This window comes from Monodelphis domestica, chromosome 2 (genome assembly GCF_027887165.1).
Source record: "Monodelphis domestica isolate mMonDom1 chromosome 2, mMonDom1.pri, whole genome shotgun sequence".
Lineage (NCBI taxonomy): Eukaryota > Metazoa > Chordata > Mammalia > Didelphimorphia > Didelphidae > Monodelphis > Monodelphis domestica.
The window spans coordinates 412030337-412058314 of record NC_077228.1 but is presented as its reverse complement, the minus strand read 5'-3'; the positions used below and the strand labels follow the sequence as shown (position 1 = coordinate 412058314).

The 27978-nt window shown below is 36.1% G+C and overlaps 1 protein-coding gene across 4 annotated transcripts in view; it reads left to right on the top strand.

Moving 5' to 3' along the window:
- The window catches only part of MAP3K5 (mitogen-activated protein kinase kinase kinase 5), a 314935-nt gene that overhangs the window by 212882 nt on the left and 74075 nt on the right, over nt 1-27978 (top strand). For all 4 annotated transcript variants that reach the window (XM_007484616.3, XM_001380729.5, XM_056818868.1 and 1 more), the window contains exons 14-16: nt 59-140; nt 18484-18617; nt 24276-24403. In XM_007484616.3, coding sequence (XP_007484678.2) covers nt 59-140; nt 18484-18617; nt 24276-24403 — 344 coding nt within the window. The remainder of the gene's footprint in view (nt 1-58; nt 141-18483; nt 18618-24275; nt 24404-27978) is intronic.

Genomic DNA, 27978 nt, shown 5'->3' with positions numbered 1-27978 from the left:
TGATGGCTCATGGAACTTAAAGATTTGCTTTATACCTGCATTTCCATTTTCATTTCAGGTTTTTTGAAATGGTGAATACAATTACTGAAGAAAAAGGGAAAAACTCAGAGGAAGGGGAATGTGATAGTGATTCCTTAGAGGTAATATTTAAATTTTTTTCATTGTTACCTGAGGCTTCTCAAAAATTTGTATTTATAAAGTTGGTCTCAACTAAACTGTTTGGAGAGGGAAAATAAATCTTTCAGAAATAAAAAAAAAAATCTTATTAAAGACCTTGAGAAATTATTCTACCTAGAAAGTTTAAATGTATTTATTTTTCTTTTTTTAAAAATCAAAAGATATGGGTCAGCTAGGTAGCACAGTAGATAGAGTTCCAGGCCTGAAACAGTGAAGTCCTGGGTTTAAATCTGGCCTCGGACATTTTCTGGCTGGGTAACCCTGGGCAAGTTACTTAACCCCAATTGCCTAGCCCTAGTACTTTTCTGCTTTTGAATCAACACTTATTATGAATTCTAAAATGAAAGGAAAGGATTTTTCAAAAGTCAAAAGTGGTGACCTTCTAGATTAATCTTTTGGGTTACTTTGGATTAATTTTGTACTGGATTTCTGAACTATAATTGAACATTAGGTTCTTGCAAATAAGAATTTTTTTCCTAGATTGTATTCATACCTGTATATTAACATAACATCTAGCACAGTACAGGTGTTTAGTAAATACTTGTTGGTTGATTGATTCTCCTCTGATATGAAAATGGAAGATGATTCACTGGAGAATTCATATTACCCACATTTCTTTAGTGTAGCCTCCTTATCCCTTGTTGGTGACACTCTTGAAGACATACATGCAAATATTTACACATGGAAGTTTTCTTTAACATGTGCAAATTGTGCAAAAACACACAGAAGGTTTTCACTTCCCTAGGTTTTGTCCCAGTCTGCTTGCTACAGTAGAATTCAAACAGATACCAGAAGCTATAGGATTGACATATAGTGAGAACCACATACCATACCAATGAATTGTTTCCTGAAGGTCTCTTTGTTCTATCAGTTGAAGCCTGGACCTACTTATCAGGCCAACTCTTTTAAAAAGCCTAATATAAGGAATTTTATAATTGTATAGTAACCTCTTTTTTTTTTTGGCATTTTGGAAGGGATTAAAGTATATAAATAAGCAGATTCCAGATAATTGAAGTTTAAGTCCTGAATGCAAATCTTTCCAATTTTAACAATCTTCAAATGGCCATTTTTAAGATGTATTTTATAACTTCTGTCCTTTTTTTGAAAGTATTTCTGAGAGAGAGAAGTGTGAGAGTGAAAGGGCTTCCAAGTTCATCATTATACATGACAGTTTCCCCAAAAGACAGTATGGTTTAATGGAAATTTAATGATTTTTTCCCCAGTCCTCAGCATTGTAACTGGAAGTTTTCACCTTTGTTTCAATCCTAGAATCATCCTGTACCAGCTGTGTGCCTTTTAGCAATCCCCTTAATCATTCTGGAAGTCATTGCTCTTTTCATCTATTTAATGAGTCTTGATTATGCAATTAGGATCCCTTCTATCACCAGACATATGATTTTTTTTCCCTGAACTATTGATTTAAAAACAACATTGGGGGAAATGGGCATTGGTGCTAGGATATATCTTAGAACTCGCATCATTGGGAAAAGTTCTGATGTCAGCTTCTTTGGAGATGGGATAGAAGGAGGAGGTAAAGGGGTAGAAAGAAGGAGTCAATGAAACCCAGACTTTTCAGAGTTGGAAGAAGCTTCAGAAACTGTCAAAGTCCAATCCTTGCTCGATTAAGAACATTTTACTATACAACCTAACTGACACAGAATCATGGTGAGGATCATTTGCTTCTTGGTCATAAAGCTGGAATGAAGGGCATGCAGCTCTGTGATCTCCTGGGCAGTATAACTAGGTTTCTTCCCTGCACAATTCATTATTGACTCAGAGTCTGAGTGGCTTTTTCTCATTGGATTTTCTTGCCCTCCAGAATAAAACACAGAGAGAGAGAGAGAGAGAGAGAGAGAGAGAGAGAGAGAGAGAGAGAGAGAGAGAGAGCAGCTCCTTCACTGTTTTTATCATGGCCTTTGGCTTTCCAGTAGCATTATTTTCCTTCATCATGATTACAGTGAACTTAGGGTCCCCTCTTGCTAAATTATACCATTTCTCCTATCTTTGCATAACTGGTCTGTTCATGGGATATGGAGGACTATACCCAGGGGGTTTGGAACCAGCTGTTGCTTGGACGTAAGCCAACCCTTCTGTCATTTCAGTCATGTGGAGTTTTCTTGGCAAAGATACTAGAGTGGTTTGTCAGTTCCTTCTCCAGCTCATTTTACAAGTGAGGAAACTGAGGCAGACAGGGAAAAGTAACCTGCCCTATGTCACACAGATATTAAGTGTCTGAAGACAGATTTGAACTAGGAAAGATGAATCATCTTTCCAGGCCCAGCTCTCCATCTATAGCATCACCTTTGCTATAGAGCCAAATTGTTAAATATTCATAGTGAGCATTATCTCTCAAAAATTTCAGCTACATTTGAGGTCTCGATTTATTATTTTGTTGAATTTCTAGACATAAGAAGGTATATATATAGACTTAAAAATATTTGCATACATCTTGTTTCTAGAGAGCCCAGTTATTAAACATTGTCCATAACATCCCTATGTTGCCCTATAAACATTGCTTGAGCTCCATAAAAATGCAGTAGAAGGCAGAGAGAATGATATTATCACCAGACTGTAGGGCTAGTGACCAAAGGATATTAATAATAACAACAACTGGCATTCGCATAATACTGTAGAGTTTGCTCTGTTATCTCATTTGAGCTTCACAACAACCCTGACTGCCCCATACATTTAAAGAATGTGTGTTGGAGTAGTCTAGGGAAATCATACTGCAGAGAAGAAAACTGTGGCCCAGAGAATTTCTAGGCAGCATCTTTATTATAAAAAAGAATTTGTTATTTCTGCTTTCAGAATACCAGGTTAGAATATTAATCTTTGACTTTGAACAGAATTCTAGGCACTAGCAACCTGGATAAAATGCATGTTTCATGAGACAGTTGAAATTCCTATTTAGTACCTGAATTATGAATCAACTCTCATGAATTCTCTTTCAGTGATAAACATTTCTTATTATGATCACTTGGCTAAATAGGTTGATTCAATAAACATTGACAGATAATATAATAACAAATTTATTTAGTGCATCACAGTCAAAAAAGTGTTTTCTCCTACAACAACCCTAAGAATAGTGCAAGTTATATCATCCTCATTTTATAGAGGAGGAAACTAAGGCCAAAAGTAGTAGTAATTTTGCCTGTGGTTAAGATGTAAATAAGAGAGGGCAGCTAGGTGACTTAGTAGATTTAGAGACAGGAGGTCTTGGGGTCAAGTTTGCTCTCAGACACTTCCTATCTATGGGACCCTGAGCAAGTCACTTAACCCCTGTTGCCTATCCCTCATCACATTTTTGCCTTGAAACCAAATGTACATTTTTGATTCTAAAAGACAAGATAAGGATTTTTAAAAAAATAACAGTCAGGATTTAAACTTCTTCCAACTTCAAGTCCAGTACTTTTTCCATTACATACTTTTGTTTTCCAGAATAATGGCAATATTTATCTCTAGAACTTGTTTTTATTCCTGCATGTGAGTTTTATTTGGTCTCAAGCAGTAGAATAGCTTACTTTTTAAAATGCCCTTTCCCTGAAAGTACAAAAAAAAAAAGATAGGATGACTCAAAAACAAAACAAAATAAAAGAATTTTCAAACATCCATGTGTTAGCTTGTATCCTGTACAAAGTACAATTTTAAATCTCTTTAGGTGACAATATATTTCAGAACTGAAGAAGTTTTTTACTGGTACTCACAGAATTTTCACATACTATAACAGTTGACCTGCTAGTTCTTTTATTTTTTCCACTTAATTTATCCAGTTTCTGCACAAGTACCATCAAAATAGACCATCAATTTTTAATCTTGCAAAACTTTTCAGAGGATAATGAATGTGTTCAGAAATTAGTTCCTTCAAAAAGCTACAAAATTCTTCCAAAGCTTTATAATTTATTGTTTTTCTTTTGCTTTATCTAGCCTCTCAGATGATGTCTTTGATCGAACTGTCATGGCTACCTTTTAGATAATACACAAGGTTAGAATCTATTTATACTGAACTCAGGGATATCTTCTACTTTCTTAGCAAGAATTAGGCCAGATGTTAGCTAAATAATTTTCATTTCAATGAGAAGTTATGCAAAAAGTTAATCTCATTTCAATGAGAACTTCTCATAAGACATTGGTTCCTGCCTTTTTAGTAGGAAGAAGTCTTTTAAACTATCCTTTATTTTCCATAATCCTTAAAAGTATGAGGAGGCTGGAGAAGATACTGGAAAACTCCAATATGACCATCATTTCCCTATCCAAAACATCCACAAGCTTCATACAAATTATAGCTGTGAGATTTGGTATGACATTTGACCTAGGTGGACTTTGTAATTGGCCAGTGGGTTGTATCCCACCAATTGGGTATCCCTAGATAGGTGCTTTGATTTATCCCTGTGAGTGTCGTGGTAGAGCTGCTTAGTTCTGATTAATTAAAAATCTATAAAGAATTTAAATATTTGCCTTTTCAGGGCCTGGATATCACATTACTATGTGCCCTAGCCAAAAGAGTGGTAGGTAGATTTTGGGAAGAGACACCAACGCCTGCTCGCTTTGGTCCTTTGTACTTTGATTGTAGCTAATCTTTTATCTACTAAGGTAATTAGGATAATTAGTAGAATGCATTTGGAAGAGAAGCTGTAGACAGAGACAACTTTAGTAAAACTAAAATTATGGATGCTGCTGAAAGAGCTAGTCCTGACTGGCAAGATTAGAAGGGAATATTCCAGATTACCTTTTGCGAAAATGAACAAGAGAATATTACTGAGTTAATAATGTAATAGAGAGGGAAACTAGTTTTGCACTGATCCTTGAAGTTTATCCCATGTTTATCTTCTAAAAACTTAGATATTCATTTTCTCTTTAAAGATAAGCATTGTTTTCTTAAGCTTTTGACTCTTTCTGTTATCTAGAGAATATTTGAAATCTGTGTCATAGAATGATTTCTATAGACTGCTTATAGATATATATTGTTGCATCAGTCATGGTACTTTCTTACATTAGAACATAACTTATCATTATACTAATGTAAATACCATTTTCCCCCCATCTCTGCTCCCCACTGGTGAAATATAATATGAAATTATCTACTGTATGTGTATATCGTTCTGTGTATATGTCCTCTGTGGATGGATAGATAGATAGATAGATAGATAGACAGACAGACAGACAGACAGACATGTCTGGATAGATATATATGTGAATGTATATATCTATGTGTATATACATATATGTATGTATGCACACCTACATATATGTACTGATCATCCTAGTTTATCCATTGTTTGCCTTCTAAAAATTTACAAATGTTCACTTTCTGTTTAAATATGAGCATGACTTTCTTAAGTTTTTGTCCTTTCCTTTAACTAGAATATATTTGAACTTTAGATAGATAAGTAGATAGATAGATAGATAGATAGATAGATAGATAGATAGATAGATAGATAGATAGATAGATAGTTGTGTATTTATACTCAAAAAGGATGTTTCAAAAGTCTCGGTATAGTTTTGAGCCCATTAAAGCTTGACATACAGAAAGATTTTTGGGATATCCTGAATATATTGTGTTGTCAGTAGGGATACAGAAGGTAATACACCAGGATGTGGGAGGAGAGGAGATGAGGGAGAGGTGAAGAGAGGAAAGGAGAGGGAAAGGGAGAAACAAACAGAGGGAGAAAAGGAGGGAGGAAGAGAGATAAAGAGTACTTATTAAATTTTTACTGTGTGACAAACACTCTGGAAACAGATATAAGCAAGCAAGGCAACCCATCCTCTCAAGGAGTTTATATTCTACTAGTGGAAAGTGAACACTTTAAGAGAAGCGAGAAAAGTCTGGGGAGTAAGAATGGTTTCCACAGTGGTGGCTGGGAGGCGATGTGTCTGCTTGGTTATAGATGGGAATAAAGTAAAAAGCTTATCTCTCAAAGTCCAGGGTAGTTCCAGGGGCAGAATCCCAAGTTTAGGTGAAAGGTAGATGGGGATGATGGCCAGGGTGCAGGCACCAAGGATTGTAAATGGTGGTCAGGAAACACAGATTTAGATTTATAAGAGACTTTTGAGGTGCTCTGTAAAACAATTAAAAGAGTAGAACCCAATAGACTTGCTCTTTCACTGACTAGATGGCGCAACAATTTGATTCACAAAAAGAACTGAGCTAAATCGATGTGTTCATTATTGCCATAAATAAAACCAGAAAATATAAAGAATTTGAGTGAAGGATTGGCTCCCAGGTTTTCTAAGAGAGGTGATAGAGTTGACAGAGTTAGTTTCATTGTTTATCCCAAGACAAGAAACATCATTTTATGGGACGCTTCTAATGTTGATGAAGTATCATTTTAAACAAGTAGAACTCTGAAAAGATGATTACAGTGCAGTCAAAAACTTGATATAAAAAGTACATGAAGAACTGTTGAAAATTTACAAAGAATGTTCAATTCCAATCAATACATGGACCCATAAGATGAATAGTTTAGGTTTTTTAAAACCCTTGCCTTCCATCTTAGAATCAATACTGTACTAGCAGTAAGAGCTAGGCAGTGGGAATTAAGTGACCTAGGATCACACATCGAGGAAGTGTCTGAGGCCAGATTTGAACCCAGGACCTCCCATCACCAGGCTTGGCTCTCAATCCACTGAGCTCCTAGCTGTCTCCTAAAATATTATATTATCTAGTAAATGTTCCATCCTTCATACCAAGTGAAGAGACATGAAACACATGGCTCTCAATTTGTCATACAGTCTCATTTGCAAACTACATTGGATGAGGACAGCAGACAATTACAGGCAATGTCTTGCCTGTCAAATTAGGCCATGATGGAAGTTAGTGAGTATGCAAAGAACTTGGCATGAACTAATCCAAACAAGAGCAAAAGAATTTGTAGATAAAACTGGAAGAAAGGCAACAAATGTACATGAAACAAAACAGATCTGCTAGCATTTCTCTAGTGATCTTTTCTTATTGGCTCTGGCTGTAAAAAACCCATATTTAGATTCTGCCTCTTCAGCACCTGGTAGAGAGAAAGTAAGTGACAGAGGTGCCACTGAAGATGGTAGGGATGGGGTAGGGATTATGAAGCTTCCTCAGATTCTGGGCCACTGTGTTCCTCTATTTTAATGGAAAATCTAGTTTTTCTCCCTAGACTTTCTGAGTCCAAAGAGGTTTGGACAGCCCCATCCTATATAGTAAGTGTAACAGTTAATAAAACTTGTTTCAAAGTATTTTGTAGTTAAAAGAAATCTTCCCTAACAAGAACTCTGTGAAGTTATGAAGCATTATTATACTCACTTTACAAATTACATTGTACCAATATTAGTATTTTAGAGAGAAAATTGAGGCCCTGTGAGATTATGATTTGCCCATGAGCATATAGCTAGATGGCTCAGTGACTAAGAGTGCTAGAACTGGAGTCAGGAAGATCAAAGTTTAAATTCCATCTTATATATTGATTGGCTGTGTGTCCCTGGGCTAGTTACTTTATAGTTCTGTGCCCCAGTTTACTCTTCTGTAAGAGAGGGATAATAATAGTAACTATCTTACACTGTTGGTTCAAGGACAAAAAAAAATTTGGTTTTGTTTGTTTTTTTTAACTGATTGCATTTCTTTTATTCAAAGATTTATTTTCCCAATTACATGAAATAACAATTTTAACATGTTTTCTGAAATTATAAGATCCAAATTGTCTTCCTTCCCTCCCCTCCCCTCTCAGAGAAGGCATTTGATCTGGGTTATATATGCATTAATGAGGTAATATTTGTAAAGCACTTAACATAGTGCCTGGCACATAGTTGGCACTTGTAATCAGTGTATAGTATGTAATAGATTACTAATGATGGTTTAATGAGAAAGGGTGTAAAAGGTATTATGAGCAGAAAACAAGATGGGATGTCCCTGTAACAAGTGAAATCAATAACAAGTGGAAAAGCTAAGCACCATATTGATACCTATACAATATAGAAAAGAACAGCCACTTCCTCATCTTCCAGGTTATCTTTTTCCCTTGATTGCTGTGTCCTCTAATCTGTTAATTAAAATGTTATAGCAGCTTCCTTTGCAGTGGCAAAGAACTGGAAATTAAAAGGGTACCCATTAATTGGGAATGGCTAAACAAGTTGTGGCATATGGTTGTGAGGGAATACTCCTACATAGTAAAAAATAATGAACAAGTTAAATTTCTTTAAAACATGGAAAGACTTACATGAATTATGAAGAGTGAAAATAGCAGAACCAAGAGAACATTACATACAGAAAAAGAAATATTGTTTGAAGAATGACTTGTGTTTATCCACCTCCAGTGAAAGAACTTATAGATAGAAATAAGTAAGACATAATTTTATATGTACATATATATCTTCTTGGCAAGTGATGCATTTTCTAATGCAGGGAGTGCTGTGGATGATAGCATGCCAATACTGTCTGTAGAGTTTTCTTGGCAAAGATACTGGAGTGATTTGCCAATTCCTCCTCCAGTAGATGAAAGCTAACAGGGTGAAGTGACTTGCCCGGGGTCATATAGATAATAAGTGTCTGAGGTCACATTTGAACTCAGGTCTTTCAGACCCCAGGATCAGTGCTCTATTCACTGAGCCACTTAGCTGCCTATAAATGCTTGTTGAATTGAATTGAAGCACAAGACTCTCACACATTGTATCACATCACCTGTGGAAGATCTATGGGAAGCCATGAATACCAACATGAGAAAGTGGAGGAGAGGGGAATGAGATTTGCATTCTGTTCTAGTGAAAAATGTTCCCATACCAATGAGATTGTGGATCCATCCAAATAATGGTTTCCTTAATTTGATTCTAGTAACCACCACTTTTATAATTTGGCTTTCTAGAATAGTTTTAACATCCTAACTTTATATTATATTAATTACAATTAACATTATGAGAGGGAACATAGAGTGCTGGATAAAAGTAAAGAGCCATTCTCATAGACAAGTAGCTTTTAGGTGGTACAATGGACAGAGTGCCATACTGGAGTCAGGAAGGCTCATCTTCCTCAATTCAAATCTGGCCTCAGACACTAGCTGTGTCATCCTGGTCAAGTCACTTAACTCTTTTTGCCTCTGTTTCTTCATCTGAAAAATGAACTGGAGAAGGAAATGTCAAAACACTCCAATATCTTTGCCAAGAAAACCCACATCATGTCACAGAGAGTGAGACAGAACTGAAATAACTAAACAACAATAACAAGCATTCAAATTCTGACTTTGACATGTCAGTCTCTCATTATTCTAGCCAACTCTAAATCTGTAATTGCAGAGAAAGTGCTGACTTGTATTCATGAAGGGGATTTCCTCATCTGGACGTTTCTTAAACCAGTGAAATCACAGGTCGAGGCGTCAACCTTGACCTTTAAGCATTATTTTCAATATCACATGTTTAAAAGTGGAAGTAGAACTTAAATGTGTGAATGCCACATCAAAGACAACGCTCTCATCTATCACTCTTAACATGACAAACATAAAGAATGACTTTAGGGATATCCTTTGCACTCTTTTTTTTTTTTTTGAAAATCATAAAGTCCCATCATGACAAAGCTCTATAGGAGATAGTATAATAAGTCCCAGTGTTTTGAGCATTGGTGACCGCCTTCTAGGTGCCATGATAAAAAAAAAAAACAAACAAATAAAAATGTAGAAGAGGCCAGTTGGTCAGGAAGTGTCTTGGGTTTTCATTCAGTCTCCTAGGATATAGACAACAGTAAGCAAAGAAAATACTGAAGCAGTTCTATAAAATACACATTTTGAAACTTATCTTTAGATTCTTTGCAACTTGTAAAAATTTTTTATTGGAAAGAACAGGTTGAGGTCTAAATTTCTTTTTGCTTTTAATACTTAGGTTTCTGTGAAGCAGTAAAACACATCATTTTATAGATAGAATCAGTACAATGTGTACCAGGATACTTCTGATACCTTATTGTCCTCAGGTTTAAGAGGATCATTAATGTTTGCAAAGTACTTTACAAATGTCATCTTATTTGATCTTAATAACAAGCCTGGGAGGAAGAAGGTACTTTACCCCTTTTTACAGATAAGGAAACTGAGACATAAGTCAAGTGACTTGTTTAGGGTCAAAGCAAGTATTCAAGGCAGACTTGAATTCAGATCTTTTTTACTCCAAATCCAGTTGTTTTTATTCCATTTTTTTTAATTTTCATATTTGTTATATTGAATAATAAAACAGACAAAAAGGCACAAAACATAAAGTATGCTTCAATTTGCATTCAGAGTTCATCAGTTCTCCCTTTGGAGGTGGATAGCATTTTCCACCCTGTGTCCTTTGACACTGTCTTGAAAAGAATAGCTAAATCTTTCACAACTGCTCATCCTTACTGTTACTGCGTACAGTGTTCTCCTGGTTATGCTTATGTCACTCTGTATCAGTTCATGTAAGTCTTTTCAGATTTTAATGAAATCATCCTATTTGTCATTTGTTATAGCATAATCACATAATCATTCCATCACAATCATATACCACATCTTGTTCAGCCCTTCTCTGAGTGATGAGCACACCTTCAATTTCTAATTCTTTGCCAACACAAAAAAAGCTGCTATAAAATTTTTGTTACAAATAAGTCTTTTTCCCTTTTCTTTGATCTCTGGGATACAGACTTAGTAGTGGTATTTCTGTGTCAAAGAGTTTGCCCAGTTTTATAGCCCTTTGAGCATAGCTCCAAGTTGTTCTCTAGAGAGGTTAGACTAGTGCCACCTAGTTGCCTTTAAATTCATTTCAATTTTTAAAAACTCCATGCTCAGATATAATAACTCCTTACAAATAAAAAAGATCCCCTGTCTTCAAGAAGCTTATTTTCAACTTCTTGGGGATCAGTGTTATTTTTTCAAACCAGGAATTTATTTTAACATATAACAGGTTTAAGCATGACCCTTTCTACTCAGTTCATTAATCCCTCCCCCCCCACCCCCATAGAACAGGATCATTTTTTGCATCCATATAATTGAACTTGATCAATATGGTTTCAACATTCAAATAATAAAGTTCTTAGCATTGTTATCAATAGAAGGCTCTGTTCCCTATTAATTCTGATTTTAATTAATTTTATTATTATATTTATTGTATTAACTTCTGTCATTCATTTTCTCCTTATGGATGAAGTGACATTGACAAATCTGGAAAACAATTTAAGATGTAAGAGTTTAGCAATCCCATTTCTTCATAAGATCTAAGTAAGTGGCTCTGTAATAGTTTAAGACTTCTTTTAAGGAGATTCTCTAAGGTATTATATAAATGGAACTAGCTCCAAGAGTGAGTTCTGTGCTGGGTTCTATTGTCTAATCATCTAAATGTCACATGGTATTGTGTTTCCTCTTTTCTGGTAGATCCTGATTAGGTCAGGCACAGAAGGCTTTTTCTATCAAGGAAGGATTATGCTTCCTTGTAACACATGGGTCCCAAGTGGAAAACATATACATGTATGTATGCACACATGTGTGTAGATATATGTGTGTATGTTCACCCCCAAAACCAAAAACTTGGACTACCCACAAATGTGTACTTCTTCAGAGTAAATAATGTCACTACAATTTGTTTTTCCCCAACACCCTATTCACCTAGCAACAACAACCCTCCCTGGTGTCCCATTTCTCTAAACGCCCTTTAAAACATCTGTTTCATACCTAAAGCTGAAAATTGCATCTGAGCTTTGTAAACAGTTTGCCCATCATTTGGTCCTGCTACCATACTGACTAATCATAACCCTTTTAAACATTCTCTTCAGGGAAGACCCATTTTTTTTCCTACCTCTGCTTTAAGGAATATTGTGAGAGTCCATTTATTTTCCTATTCAATGGGAAATAAAAGATAATTTGACTTCAAAACTGCATAAATGAATGAATAAATAGATGAAAGGCATTTATTAAGCCCTTGCTATGTGCCTAGTCACACTGGAATTATGATTTGCCTAATCTTCTATGAGGAGATGTCATCCTGTCACCAGGGAATCTCACATAGGTTATAATGGTCTTCTCTAGTTGATATCCTTTAAATTTCTATCACCATCCTTCTATTATCTCCTTTCCCTAAATCTATCCTATTCTCCCTTCCTCCAGAATGCTAAGTGTCTCCTCTGTGAAATATCTCAGAGCACATTCAAGTCACAATGCAAATTTCCCACTGTCACTTGAACCTGAAATCAATATTTGCTTTTTATGGATAAAGGGCATTCATTGGTTAGCCCATCAGAGTCCCAGACACTATTAGTTGAATGGGATCAATTGGGCTCCTCTCCAGCTCTGTGACAACTAGTGATCTCTGTAGGATAGAGAGGTGGACTTCTCTCTCCTTCCCTGCTCCTGCCAGGCAGAAGTTTTGTCTTTATGCTCTTTTAATCTGTAAGAACATAAGGTATTGGTGATTTTTCTTAGTTACCTTATTTCTGTGCATGAAATAGCTCTTCCCCCACCCCTACCTACCCCCAACTCTTATTCCATGGAAAGAGAAGTTTCTTCCTGTCTTCTCACTGTATCTAGAAGACAAACAGCCCCTCCAGATCGGAGCCTCTCCCCTAGGTATGACCAACAAGAGAGACTGTTATTTCCCTTTGCTATGTAGGAAGGAGATAATCTCTTCCTTTTTTAATACATCATTTGCCCTCCCACTGGGCATACATTTGGCTGGAAGCCAGCTAGGGAAGCTGACAGAAAGTCTATTGAGGAGGATTGTATATAGCCTTCTACCAATCTGCACATTTCTCAGCTCAGAATTTGCTGCTCAGGGTAAAGGACCAGAAGGAAGGGATTTTTTCCATTTGTCTATAATATTTGCAAGATTTTTTTTTCTTTTCTAGTAATTTATATTAATGGAAAAAGACGTGGCCTTCATGTCAAGAACTGGGAGCAAGCTCTTAAAGCAGCCAGGTGATACAGTGGATAGAGCACTGGCCCTGTAGTCAGGGAAAAAAAAAACCTGAGTTCAAATCCAGCCTCAAATACTTATTAGCCATTTGACCCTGAATAAGAACCTCAGTTCAAATCCAACTTCAAACATTTATTACCTATGTGATCCTGGGCAACTCACTTACCCTGTACTTGTCTCAGGTTCCTCATCTGTAAAATAGAGATAATAATAGCACCTGCCTCCCTAAGATGTTTGGAGGATTCAATGAGATGCATCATTATAAAATGCACTCAGCACAATGCCTGGCACTTAGTAAAGACTATATAAATGTTAACTAATATTATTGTTGTGGTTATATTTGTAAAGCACTTTGCAAACCTTAAAGTGCTATATAAATTCTAGCTACTGTTATTATTCTACCGGTGACCATGTATTAGGTACCTTCTCTGTATCCTCTATATGTCTCATTCTTTCACATTCTTAGATCTCTGTCAGGCTGTTGTCCATATCAAAAGTTTCCTTTCTTCAATGAAATTGTAAGCCTGGGCAAAAAAAAAAGCATAAAAATTTATTTCAGAAGTATTACCTGCTTGGTTATTTTGGCTTATTTTAGTCACGTTGGAAGGAGTTCTGAATACACACTCCTTTTGACTCTGGAGTGTGGTACAATCACTGGAAGGAATATTGACTCCCAAGAAGTCAGATCCTAGCTCTGACTCTTTTCTGGGTTCCAGGTAGCTTCAGACAAGATATCTAGCCTTCCAGGACCTCTAGCCTCCTATTTCAAAAATGAAGAATTTGAATTAGATATGTATTCCTCAGGTTGGTTTGGTTTTTCCCAAGATCACAGGCAATAAGCATTAGAGGCAGGATTGGAAGCCAAGTTCTAGGATCGCAAAGCCAAAGTTCTTTCTTGCCTACTGCACCTGCTTCCTGCTTTTACTGTGGGCATCTTGGCACAGAATGATTAAGCAGAGAGCTTCATTAATATTTTCTTTTGCTTTTTGGTAAATCACTGATCCTTTCCCTTGTTGGTATTTCCATCAATACTATCACTACTAGTACCATCACCATCAACAACAGCACTACTTATTATCAACAACAAAAACACTACAACTGCTTTTACCACTACTACCACCACCACTACTACCAAAAACAATTGCTAATAATATTACTACCAAAAACAAAAAAAAACTACCACCACTACTAATAACACAGCTACTACTACTAGTAGTAATAATAATGATAACCATTTATATATTGCCTACCAAGTGCCAGATACTATATAAGGCATTAGCCCCAATTCCCAAACTTAAAAAGAATTTTTAAAAAATTATTTATTTAATTAATTAATTTAGAATGTTTTTCCATGGTTACATGATTCATGTTCTTTCCCTCCTCTCCTCTCTCCCATAGCCAACGAGCAATTCCATGGATTTTACATCAAGACCTATTTCCATATTATTTGCAATAGTGATAATTTAAAGTCAACATCCCCAATCATATCCCCATTGAACCATGTGATCAATCATATATTCTGCCTTTCTGCTCCCACAGTTCTTCCTCTGGAGGTGGATAGCGTTCTTTCTCATAAACACCTCTGAATTGTGCTGGATCATTACATTGCTGCTAGTAGAGAAGTGTGTTATGTTCAATTGTGTAAAAAAGTACTTGTTGAGAAAGCAAATAAACATCATTTTGTTGCATTATGTAATCACAGACAAGACATAGTCACCACATTATTTTCTAACTTATGGCCATACAAACAAAATTTGTTCATATTCTATCTTTTATTCCTTCTATCGCCATTTGCTTTTTACCCTCTCTTCTCATTTGTCTCTTTGTTAGCTCTAATACCTCCCACCATGTTTTTGTTATTATTTTCCAATTTCCCTTCACCCTTTTCAGCCAAGACAGTTTCTTTGTCATTCTCTTTTTACTCACCCTTTATAGTAAAGATTTTGGGGAATAATATGAAAAGACAGAAACAAACAGAAACAAAAGAGCCAGTGACCTGTTGTCCTATAATAATTATTATTATCTCAAGTTCAGAATAAGTAGGTTTCTCTAATAGAAATATGCTTTTGTTATTCTTGGGTTCTTGAGGAAAACTAAATTGCAGTCCCTTATTTGGAGCTTGTATGTCCTTCAGTCACTCCTTGACCACTTTTATGTGAGGGGTAGGGATGAGAAAGAAATTATACTTTGAACTAGTGTGGTCAACCAAGGTGTCCCCTTTTTTGGATACCTCTGTTTTTTGTATGCCATTCATTTCTAAATATGGCTTTCCCACTGCATCCAGTGAACCTTCTCTCTCTCTCTCTCTCACACACACACACACACACACACACACACACACACCTCTATGTATATGTGTGTACAGAGATATATATTCTCATACATATACATATATAATTCTGTGAGTGTGTACCTATATGTGTGTATGTTGATATACACATGGGAAAGTTCACCATCTGAAGTAGAAGGCTGGGACAATCTTATTTGAAAATAAATGTAATGTGAAAATTTAAGGGTATAAATATGTGTGTGTCATCATCATGTACTTACAGAAGGACATTCACCCGGCCATCCAAGTGGTTAGCAGCCAGAAGAGCCTCTTTATTCTTACTTTGAGGCATAAGGCAAGACCCTCCAGGAAATGTTGCAGAAGCAAGCTCTTCCCACACCCCAAGAGGGTTGACAATAGTCAGGATATACTCCATATAATGATAAATGGGGCTGTTTGCTGGAGAATATGGGAGGAGCCTAGAAAGCATTGCTAGCCATTATGAAATATTAGGGCCACAAAATGAACAACTTTAGGAGCCTGAGTAAAATCAACCAAACATTTATTAAGTGCCTTTTATATGCCAGGCACTAAGCTAACCTTGGAGGATCCAAAAAGAGGGGAAAAAAGACAGTTCTTGCTCTCAAGAAGCTAACAATTGAATGCCTGGGGAATGTGTGTGACTATATTTACACTGATAGAATATATTTATATGTGGTTGGTCTGGGGAAATTCCTGAGCTATCTTCTTTTTTTTTTTTGTTACATTAATGGTTTTATTAATAATGATTAAGTTAATTTTTTGTTGTTGCAGGTGATATTTATTTTGCCCATTAGTTTACTTGACTTTTTTTTTAGTTTATTTAATTAATTAATTTTGAGTATTTTTCCATGGTTACATGATTTGTGTTCTTTCCCTCCCCTCCTCCCAACCTCCTCCCATAGACAATGTGCAATTACACTGGGTTTTACATGTTTAAAGATCAAGACCTATTTCCATATTATTAACATTTGCACTAGGATGATCATTTAGAGTCTGCTTTCCCAATCATATCCCCATCGAACCATGTGATCAAGCAGTTGTTTTTCTTCTGTGTTTCTACTCCCACAGTTCTTTCTCTGAATGTAGATAGTGTTCTTTCTCATAAGTCCCTCAGAATTGTCCTGGATCACTGCATTGCTGCTAGTAGAGAAGTCCATTACATTTAATTGTACCACAGTGTATCTCAGCCTCTGTGTACAATATTCTCCTGGTTCTGCTCCTTTTGCTCTGCATCACTTCCTGGAGGTTGTTCCAGTCCCCATGGAATTCCTCCACTTTATTATTCCTTTGAGCACAATAGTATTCCATCACCAACATATACCACAATTTGTGCAGCCATTCCCCAATTGAAGGGCATCCCCTCATTTTCCAATTTTTGCCACCACAAAGAGCACAGCTATGAATATTCTTACACAAGTATTTTTCCTTGTAATCTCTTTAGGGTACAACCCCAGCAGTGCTATGGCTGGATCAAAGGGCAAACAGTCTTTTAGTGCCCTTTGGGCATAGTTCCAAATTGCCCTCCAGAATGGTTGGATCAATTCACAACTCCACCAGCAATGCATTAATGTCCCAGTTTACCACATCCCCTCCAACATTTTTTACTTCTCTTTGCTGTCATATTTCCTTGGCTATCTTCTGACGTTTCTAACATACCACAGTCATTTTTTGATATTTACAGGGAGGCCCATGATTTCTTTAGCTGGCCTAGAAAGTCATATACTCTCTCCTAACAAGTTCCTTGATCATAATTTAAGCTGCTAAGAGAGGAGACTCCTCTTAAGAGAGTTGTGCTTCTTCCTTGGTCTCAGCTCATTTACTATTCTCCACATGCAGTATATTATCCAAATCTCCCTTGAGAAGAGCACACTTGTTTCTTCCATATCAGATACTGCTGTCCTCAGCCTCATGGAGGATCACATCGGCCAGCTTCATTCCCTTTTAAATTAATGCATCTGACGCCAAGTGTATTTTCAGTTTTAATAGATATGGGGTAGGCATACATTTGCCCAAGAGACTATGCCTTAATTTCTAGATCCTACAGGTTTGTTTCTTTGTAATTCCTTTAAGATAGTGGAAGCATAGAGGCAAATAATATGGAATCCCAAGTTGACATACTTAGAGGAGTAAGAATGATCAGTCTATCCTAAGAGTAACTACATTCTCAAAACATTGCTAGAAATACATGTTCTGAACACTGTGCTCCCAACTGCCCTGCTAACTGGATGGAATTATTCATTATATGTCCAAATAAGTAGAATAGCAAATTGTGTTTCGATTTTCTTTGTTGATAAAAGTTTCCATTTGAAAACATTTTCCAATCTTTTTTTCCAAATCTGTTTTCTGGAATTCTTCAATCACATAAAAATTTTCTGTGAGGGTTTTTAAGTACAAATTGTCCTGGCAGAGTATACTTTGAGAGTGAGAATCCCAAAAGATCAAAGATAGGAGAGGGATTCATAATAACAGAATTTGTTAAATGACAGTCAAAGTGGGCCCCTGGGGTAGAAATCAATTACATAGGTTTTTAGATTTGTGAATGGCTTGAATTGTCTTTTGTCAAGAAACACAATGTAGTTCTCTAATTCACATTTTTCTCTTCGATTAAAACATAACTTTTCTTTGGTAGAATTCATATCAATAAGCATAGGTTTGTGTGACAGGTGGGGAAGGGGGGACCCTGGAGACAGGAAGACCTGAGTTCTATACTTAATAGTTATGTGGCCCAAGGCAAGTCACTTTACCCTTTTTACCTCAGTTTCCTCATCTGTTAAATGAGCTGGAGTAGGAAGTGGCAAACTGCTTCAGTAGCTTTACCAAGAATACCCCAAATGGGGTCATGAAGTCAGACACAACTGAAAAATAACTTTAATAATAACAAATATGCATATACATGCATATATGTATGTAAGGATATATATGTATTTGCTGATGTGGCGGTCATTATTTGATTATTAGCTTCCATGGATATTATTTTTGAAATTGGCCTTATAACATTCTCTTTGATTTTAAGTTTCTTTTTGTTAATGCTATTTTGCAAAGCAAATCTGAAAAAAAAAAGTTATTTTAAAAGTGGTATTAAAATATTTAATGAAACCAAAACTAAATCTTTTCTTTTTTCTTTTTAGTATGACTATGAATATGATGAAAATGGTGACAGAGTCATTTTAGGGAAGGGTACTTATGGTATAGTTTATGCCGGACGTGACCTGAGCAATCAAGTCAGAATCGCTATTAAAGAAATTCCAGAGCGGGATAGCAGGTACAGTAACTGTAGTTAATTGATTCTACTTTCTAAAGTATTTGGAACTTTTAGCAAAAGAAAAAAAAAAAGGTTAAATAGCTTGGCATTCTTTAATGAAGGTTTTTCTAAAAACTCTGCTGTTTAAGTTCACTGCCTTGGTGTACCATATCTAACCAAATATAGCCCCACCATTTTTAACATCTCCCCTAAACTGTTTTCTATGTCCTATGTAAGAGAGAGAGAGAGAGAGTGCACAATATGGAGAAATATAGAAGAAAACAACTATGAAAATAACAAACAAAAATTAATATAACAATTACTTAGGTTGAAAGAAATGTAAAAATTATTTCACACTAATTATGCTTCATGTAGGAATTTTATAAAATAATTTTTCTATATCTACACATTTATAGTTTTCCTTGTAAATAAATCTCATTTTAGAAGTGACAGTTAAAATTTCCATAGTCCTTATCTTAATTTTATAATGTTTATTTATTAAACTGCAAAAAAGCAAGAGAGAGAGGCTCTACTTCATGCCCTTGAGAGTCCTCAGGGCCAACTTCCTGTCCCCTACATCAGTTTCCTGAAGGAAAGAGGCCTTTCCAAAGCCTCTTTGATTGGACAATTTCAGACTTCAATCAGGACAAAAGGCAAGTCTTCCAGACTCTAGAGTTTCTCTTCTCCCTTGTCATGTGACCCAAAGTGACCCTGGTTGACTTCATTATCTCAGAGTGGTTGACTTCATTATCTCAGAGAATCTTTGTTTAGAGATAAAACCAGGAGCTTGTCTCCACCCCTTCAATTTTTACTTCTTCACAAAAAATGTAAACAAAAGGAAGGTGGACCCCACCCAGCCCCACAGCCCCAGGAAGAAATCAGTTTGAGCTTCAGCCTTAAAATCAAATATTTTTTCAGAGGGATGCTGAAAATCATATCACAGAAGAAAGATATCCTATTTCAACCTTAATTTTCCACTGAAACATAGCCTCTATTTGCCACATTTTCTGATTATTTATACTGGTTTTTTTTTTTCATTTTTCATCATGATATTTGTTTCATATTTACTACTTCTTTTAAATAAGAAATAACATCTTTCTTCTTGGTAAAGTAAAAAAAATATCAGTAGGTTTGATAGTGATACAATTCTTAATTGAGTAAGAAATGATGATATAAAAACAATATAGTTTAATGAATAGAAAGCTAGTTGCTTCTGAGTTATCAGGAGTCCTACCACCAATACATTTTTGTTGGATGGACAGACCACAATGCCCCAGGCAACTCTGTGACAATAATTTCCGGAAGAGTTGCTAACTGGAGTTGGTAATTTTCCTCATTGGGAGTTCCCCATACTATTGAAATCACAAGTCTGGACCAAAAATGCCTGTAAATTTGTCATCACATTTGTTATGTATTTTTATAGGCTAAGCTCATGCAATATCTTTTCAGAGAGAGCGGAGGAAAGATGTGCAAAACCCTTGAAACACCATATCCCTATATTTCCTATAAAAAGCAATAGTACTTAGAAGATAATATTTAAAGGGACTGTAGAGAAATACTTAATAAATCACACTCCTTCCCAGGATATGTTATCGCCTGGTTATATGTATACATACACATTTGCACAGAACACAGACAAAACAGGAGCTTCTCCCAATCTTTAACAATATTCTTCCTAGTAGTCCATGCTAGAAAGGAATTATATACAAAGCCTTCACTGTTAAGACTAAGAACTTGAAATCTTGGTACAGGAAGTCTTTTCCTTTCCTTATTTGAGGAGATTATATAGAAACTTAGTATCATATTAGCTTGCTATTATGCAGAAATGTATTTATGTCTGTATGCCCTAAAGGGGTTTGGTGTTAAAAAAGAGAGTTGTAATTGCTTAAAAATATAATTCTTTGGCTATGAATAATGCAGTAATTAAACAATCACTGGGTAGTTGGATAGCATTATATATGCCGAAAGATATTGGCTTTGCAAAAATGGCTGAGGAAAATAGGTTCCATCTGAACTCTCTTCCCATACCAAAGAGACCTTGAGAACTATTGTTCTCTGGTTTTCATTATATAAACATAGATTATCCAAAACCACAATTTCATACCTGCTTGACTTCCTTTTAATACCCAGTACACTCCTTAAGCATACACTATTGGAATATGTGCTTAGATTTTGAGTATTACCTTCAATAAAAACTAACTAAAAAAGTGGATTTACTACAAAATGGACATCCAGTTAGCTCCTGACACAGTGTATGCTTGGCATTTAATAGGTCCTCAATCATTAATATTCTTTATTATTATAATTATGTATAATAATTATACATCATTAATGATATTATAATTGTTATTAATTATGCCATAATATTAATGATTGAACTTAATTCCAAACCCAAATGTAAAATGATAAGTTTGTATTACCTGCCATTTGTTTTATTTATAGCACTTCCCTCAGCTAATTGATTTTATTCTGTTTTCCAATATCTCTGGACAAGGATAGACCCTAATTCTCTTTCATTCAGTGTGTGTGTGTGTATCTGTGTGTGTCTGTGTGTGTCTGTGTGTGTTTAAACTCTTACCTTCTGCCTCACTGAGACACCTGTTTGCTCCCAGATCATACATTCTTAACATTCTTTTCTGGAAATAATGTTAATATTTATAATGATCCAGCTTTTAAAAGTTTTTTTTTAAAACTCTATGCCCAAAAGATCAGACAATTAATCATCTGTCACTTGATGCTCATCATCTGATTAGGCAGCAAGAAGAGTTATGGTCTGTTAGTTCTTAAGAATACAAAATGTTTAAAAGAGAGGATTCTAGATTTAAAGAATATTTTGAGTATTTCTTGGGAGATTTCTACAGAAAGGAATCTCTTCTGGCTTTAAAGGGTGTCCTTGTGTGGTGAGTAGGAGCTTTGTCTTTTTATCATTTAGACAACCTGGAATTAATATATTGGCAGTGTCCTGTGTACTTGTTACATGCATCCATTCACTCCATCTCTTACTCACCATCTTTGGAGAATGGACGCCATACTTGTTACTGAGCTATATCTGAGAGGGATATTAGGAGTGTCAGTAAAGTAGGCCCAGTTAAGTGTTTCCATGGAGATAAACACTGTAAAAATATAAATATAAAATAGCATTGTTATTCAGCATCTGTAGCAGTCAGTCTTAGATGTAGCATGATAGTTGAGGGTCATTACCTTAGTTATTAATGATGCATCATGCTCTTCCCCTCTTTTGTCCTTGATGTAAGAATATAGTGGGAGAATTATAGTAGCATTCAACATTTCCAGCTGCATAGCACTGATTTAAAAGATAAGTATAGAAAAACATAAAAAATTGTGCTGACATATCCAGAAGAGATAGCTGGGTGGCACAGCAGATAGGACTATACTTGGAGCTGGGACACCTTGAGTTCAAATTCATCATCAGACACTAGTTATTTGAGCCTAGGCAAGTCACTTAATTTTTGTCTGCCTCAGTTTCCTTAGCTATAAAATAGAGATAATAACATCTATCTCATCAGGAATGAGGATAAAATATCATAATCTTTATGTATTTTATAAACCTTAAAGTGTTAAATAAATGCAAGTTATTATTATTATTATCATTAATATTGCTGTTTAATTGTGTCCATTCTTTGTGATCCCATTTGGGGGTTTTCTTGGAAAAGATACCAGGAGTGCTTTGCCATTTCCTTCTTTAACTCATTTGACAGATGAGAAACTGAGGCAAACAGGGTTAAGTGACTTACTCAGGTATCACAAAACTAATAAATATCTGAGATTGGATTTGAATTTAGGTAATTGAGTCTTCCAGTGCTCTATCCATTGCACCACCTAGCTATGCCCATTATCATTATTACCAAAATAGCTGATGAATAGAAGTTCCAAAGTGGAGTTAATAGTTACTCTCAAGCCAGTACTGTTAACATTTGCAAAACAAGTTATTTTAAGTAGGTTTGGGGGTTACAATAATCTGTTAGCAGCTTTGGCTTTGTTAGCCAAACCAGAAAATCAAGAATAAAACTTAGGAGGACACGTGACTGGACAGTGAAAACAATATTAATCCCTGACTGATTAGTTGTTATTTGTGGGTAGCCTTTTAGAGATATTTATTGTTTACAACTTTTAGATGTTACATGATAATTTCACCAAAATTAAATGCAGATTTATTTTTGGACAATGATGATTTTCTCTACTTTGATCTACACAACAATTAAGAAGTTCATTGTGTTGGGTGTTTTTTTAATAGTGAATTGGACTTTAATTGCTTCACACCTTTAGATAGCCTCCATACAACAAGAAAAAAATTCATATTTTTTAGGCTTTTAGACTCATCATTCTTTCTGGATGATTGGAATATTCTTCTGTCTTCATCACTCTCTCTTCAGCAGCCCAGTGATTACATACTAAAAATGCACAGCATTCAAGATGGCAAGGTCTACCTGAAAGCTTTACAATCCTCCCTGGGATGTTCAATACCTCAGCTCCCTGGGAGTCATTATAATGATGCTTCCATGTCCCCTGTTTCAGAAGTACAGCTGGCTTGCCTTTTTTGCTGAATTTAATTCAGCAATGATGTAGAGACCTCACGTACCCAAATGGGTGTTCTTCAGGATTCAAAAGATCCATAATTTCATTGGTGCAGGTTCTCCTTTCCCTCGTGCAGATTTTAGCCCTTCCAACTTAGAAGGAGACAGTCTTCTGAAGTTGTTGTAAACAACAACAAAATATGAGTTATAATCTGGTGGTCAATTCTGGTGATAAGTCTTTGCAAACTTGATCAATCAGGCTCTCAAATAAATCTACAATCCAGTGCTAGGTTCACATTGAAAGCCTTTCCAGCTTAGTAGAGCTTGCCATATTGCTTGGACTCCACTGGCACTAACCACAGAGACTCCAGAATCACCTGCATGCCATGGTGAGAAAGCACTCCAGTGGAAGAATAGGGGTATGTGTGTTTGTGTATGTACATGTATGTATACATGTACTTCAAATATGTCATACATGTGTTTATATACCTATAATGTTTTGTGATTTATACGTGCACATTGCTACAAACTCCTGAGGAAAATGTAGAAGTCTTTTTTGTTTCTTTCTTTTGGGACTAGAGTCCATAAATTTTTATTAAAGGCATTAGCACAAATAAAAACTTACTCCTAGGGCTTGTAATGTGTAAAAATTAAAATTAAATCTCAAAAATGAAAATATTCTATTTTAGGGGGTTTATTAAATGATCATTAGAAATCAAAGAATAAAAAGGATACAAAATAAAGACCACATGCCCCTGGCTAATTAGCCATTTTCAAAATCCCCACTCACCACCATCACCACATTGGCTGCACGGCAAAGAGAAGGAGAGCCTCAATGCCCACTGACTTTATCCTCTGTCTACAGGAAGTAAGTAATGACAGGAAGTCAGTGGGCTGGAAATGTAGTTCTTTTTTAGGGTAACAGATTTTCAATTACACAAATGTCAGTACCAACATGATTACTTTGTTATTCCTCCTAAATCCCCATGGCCCCCGTTTTATAAGGCATAATGGTTTCATTTGAGCATATTGGGATTTAGCTCTCTGGTTTACAGGTTTAGTTAGCATTCAAAATCCACAGACAACAAAAGATACTCTCTTATTTTGTTGTTGTTGAGTTTATCTGTATTTTGATTACTTTCAGATATTCCCAGCCTTTACATGAGGAAATAGCATTGCATAAGCACCTGAAACACAAAAATATTGTCCAGTATCTGGGCTCATTCAGTGAGAATGGCTTCATTAAAATTTTCATGGAACAGGTTCCAGGAGGTAAGAACTTTTTCTTTTCTTTGTTTTATAGACTTGAAGGATGATAGTAATGAAAAGTTTTTATTTTTATTTTTTTTAATTTTTAAATATTTTTCCATGTTTACACGATTCATTTTCTTTCCCTCTCCTCTTCCCTCCCCCGTCCCAGAGCCAACAAGCAATTCCACTGGGTTATACAGTTGTTATCACTTGATACCTATTTCTATATTATTAAATTTTGCTATAGAACAATCTTTTAAAGCCTAAACCTTAAATCACATACTCATATACATGTGACAAGTGATGTCATATGTTTTAATGAAAAGTTTTTAGAACCATGTAGCCATTGCAGAAAAATTACGGACTGATTTTATAGCTAGATTAGATTTTTAAAGGGGAAAATGAACAATTAAACTGATGGTTAAAATGGTATAAAATAAGTTGCTGAACTTTCCATTTGATTGTAAATCATTTAAAATATGATTGACATCACAAATTAAGAAAGCTTTTTAAAATTCCTGTAGGGAAAAAAAAATCACTGCTTTTCTTCTCTGCCCTTCCTTTCCACTATATCATCTTGAACCTTGCTCTATTATTATTTAAGAATTAACTTCAGTTACAGTCATCTCAAATTATCACATATATTCCACTGTTCACTTATATGTCTTGTTAACCTTGATTTTAGAAACAACTGCATCTTCTTTAGTGGGAAAGAAATTCAATTCACAAAAAAGCTTCTTTGAATAGCATACAAAGAATAAGGATACAAACAAATATGAAGGATCACCAGAACTTGTCATAATAGAGGCATATATCCCCCCCAGAGGCAAGATTGACGTTCTAAGAAGACTGAAGAAAACTTGGCCACCTTCAGTAGATACTGTATCCCTGACTACCTTCTCTAATGCTTGGCTAGACCTCCTTCCCTGCCTCCCTCTAGTATTGATGTGAAGAAGAAGTTTGCAAATGTCTTCCATCCTACTGCCTCTCCTTGACCTCAGAAACCTCACTTCTGAACTCTTCTCCATTCATCAGTATCCCTTGGTCCATATATTTATTACTGTAATCTGTAGGGCTCCAGGTGTGTCTCTCTTTCCTGAAGGAGCTAGGTACCTGTATACAGGGCTTCAGTATAAGTGGGATAAAAATGACCACCCACCCCTTATTTCCATTACAAAACCAGAGTCAGAAAATAAGGGTAAAGATAAGCAGTTGTTTATTTCTTTCCCTCATGGCCTGGGTGCAAAAACAAACCTTTTATAGATTCCTAAACCGACACTCCCCCTCTCTCCTCTGTCCAGCCCTCTTGCCTGGGAGCCAAGACTTACAATCTAATCATGTGGATTCTAGTCGAGTCAGGGTACCATGAAGCATAGTAAAAATGTCACTTAAGATATAAGAGATAAGGAAGTTGGGGGCAGCTGGGTGGCTCAGTGGATTGAGAGCCAGGCCTAGAGACGGGAGGTCCTAGGTTCAAATCTGGCCTCAGACACTTCCCAATTGTGTGACCCTGGGCAAGTCACTTGACCCCCATTGCCTAGCCCTTACCGCTTTTCTGCCTTGGAGCCAATACACAGTGGTAAGGTTTAAAAAAAAAAATTTTTTTTTTAAGATATAAGGAAGCAACTGAGTTGTCTATCCCCCTTGAACCAAAGGCTTTTGTACTTTCTCAGGCTTGTTCCAGAATCTTCCAGATAAACAGTCAACAAAAAGCAACAAATTAGCCTTCCTCATCCCCCTTCCCAACTGGGAGTTGGTTTTTCCCTGATACTTTTCTTCTGATTCTGCTCTTACCTTTGACTTCTTCACTCGATCATCATCTATCTACCTTTCATACTTAGGTGTCTTCCAAGACTATTCTGAGCCACCTCTCTTTCTCTATACTTTCTTTTATTTCTCTCCAACTATCCTTTTTGACAAATTGGGCAGGAAGAAGATGCAGAGCATGAGAGCTAAAGAAGCTGATTACCTGGGAAACCAAAGAAGCCTCCTCACTTAAGGGAGACATCAACATGTGTACTTTAGTGAGACAGAATTAAGTGTGATATTCTCAGAACAAGCATTCGGCTTGCACCCCCATATTCTCCAGACAAAGGAACCTAGATGACAGCCTTCCCAACCCCCCCTCCAGTTTCATTTTCCTCATCTGTAAAATGGCGGTGTTGTTGGACATCCAAATTTTCTCTCTGTTACTCCTTTGCTTCAATATCTGAGGAAAAGGTATCCCTCCTTGCCAAAGCCAGACTCCCTAGTTGTGCACCTCATCCCATTGTCTCCTGTATCCTCTGGAAGCTTGACATTGCTTTCACCTCTTTGACTTCTAATCTGCCAAGACTTATTGGCTACTTCCCCAGCATACCTAGATCTTCCCTAACCTTGAAAATCTTTGGGTGTCCCTGCCATCTCCTCAAGCTGCACACGTCCTCAGACAGACAGACAGACAGACAGACACACACACACACACACACACACACACACATACTGTACAATCTGCCTTCTGACCTTACCACAATGAAGCATTTCTCTAAAGGTTACCAATGTTACAGACAAAAGAGTGGTTGCCATAAACTGTGACTGATGAAAATATGGGTTTCAAGACTGTGAATTGCCCAAACTGTAAAGATAATTTTTAGCATCTTGATTTTATATCAAAAATAAGTGGTCGCCATGGGAAAAATTCCCAAATATAAAATACCCAAGTCAGCTGGGTTTTATGGAGATTTTAATTAATATGAATGAAGGAATTAAAGAAAGGGAAAGCGACAGAGTAAGAGGAAATAGGAAATAGGCCTAGGCCATTGGCCTAGGCTTGAACTTTAAGAGAGACTAGTCAGTCCTTAATCACTCACCACAAGATTTTGTCCCAGGCAAAACTCTAGTGTTCAGAGAGACCCTACAGTTTAGCTTCTGAGCTCAACTGATCCGAACTCTCTCCTTCAACTGGTTCAGACAGCTCCTTTTAAAGAGAATTTTTTCCTATGTCACCTCCCCTAAATTTTCACATCTACCAATCATAGTAGATGTTTTCCAAAAGACTGACCATTCTTAATTCACATCTTGTTATCACCTTCTTAATTCACATCTCCTTATCACCTTCTCTGGGTAGACTAAAACTTCTGAGCATTTCATACCTCTTTGTTAAGGTTGTCCCTTGCAAGTTACCTGACCTTTTAGTGATTAATTTGACCTTCATAGGTACTTAGCACCCTTTTGTATTAGATCTAAAAATAGACCTAGCTTAAGGGCTTTTGCCTCACTATAAGTAGGAGTTAAATACTTTTTCATTGTTCAGTAAGGAGTTTACAACTTTATCTTCCCCTAAAGGTATGCCTAAATATGGGTAGAGTAAGGTTAAGTTCTCACATACATTCCTAAGTACCTTCATTGTTTAAAATGGGGAATAACCTTAACCAAATGTCCTAAGGCAGAGTCTGAGAAATTTAAAATTCACACCAACAATGGCTTAACTTCTTAGTCCAGTGGTCTTTACTCAGAATTCATATTCCTTGGCCCCTTTGTGGCTTTTGCCATCATTGAACATCTCTTTCTGAACATTTCCTCTCTTGATTTCCTTAATACCTTTTTTCTAATTCTAT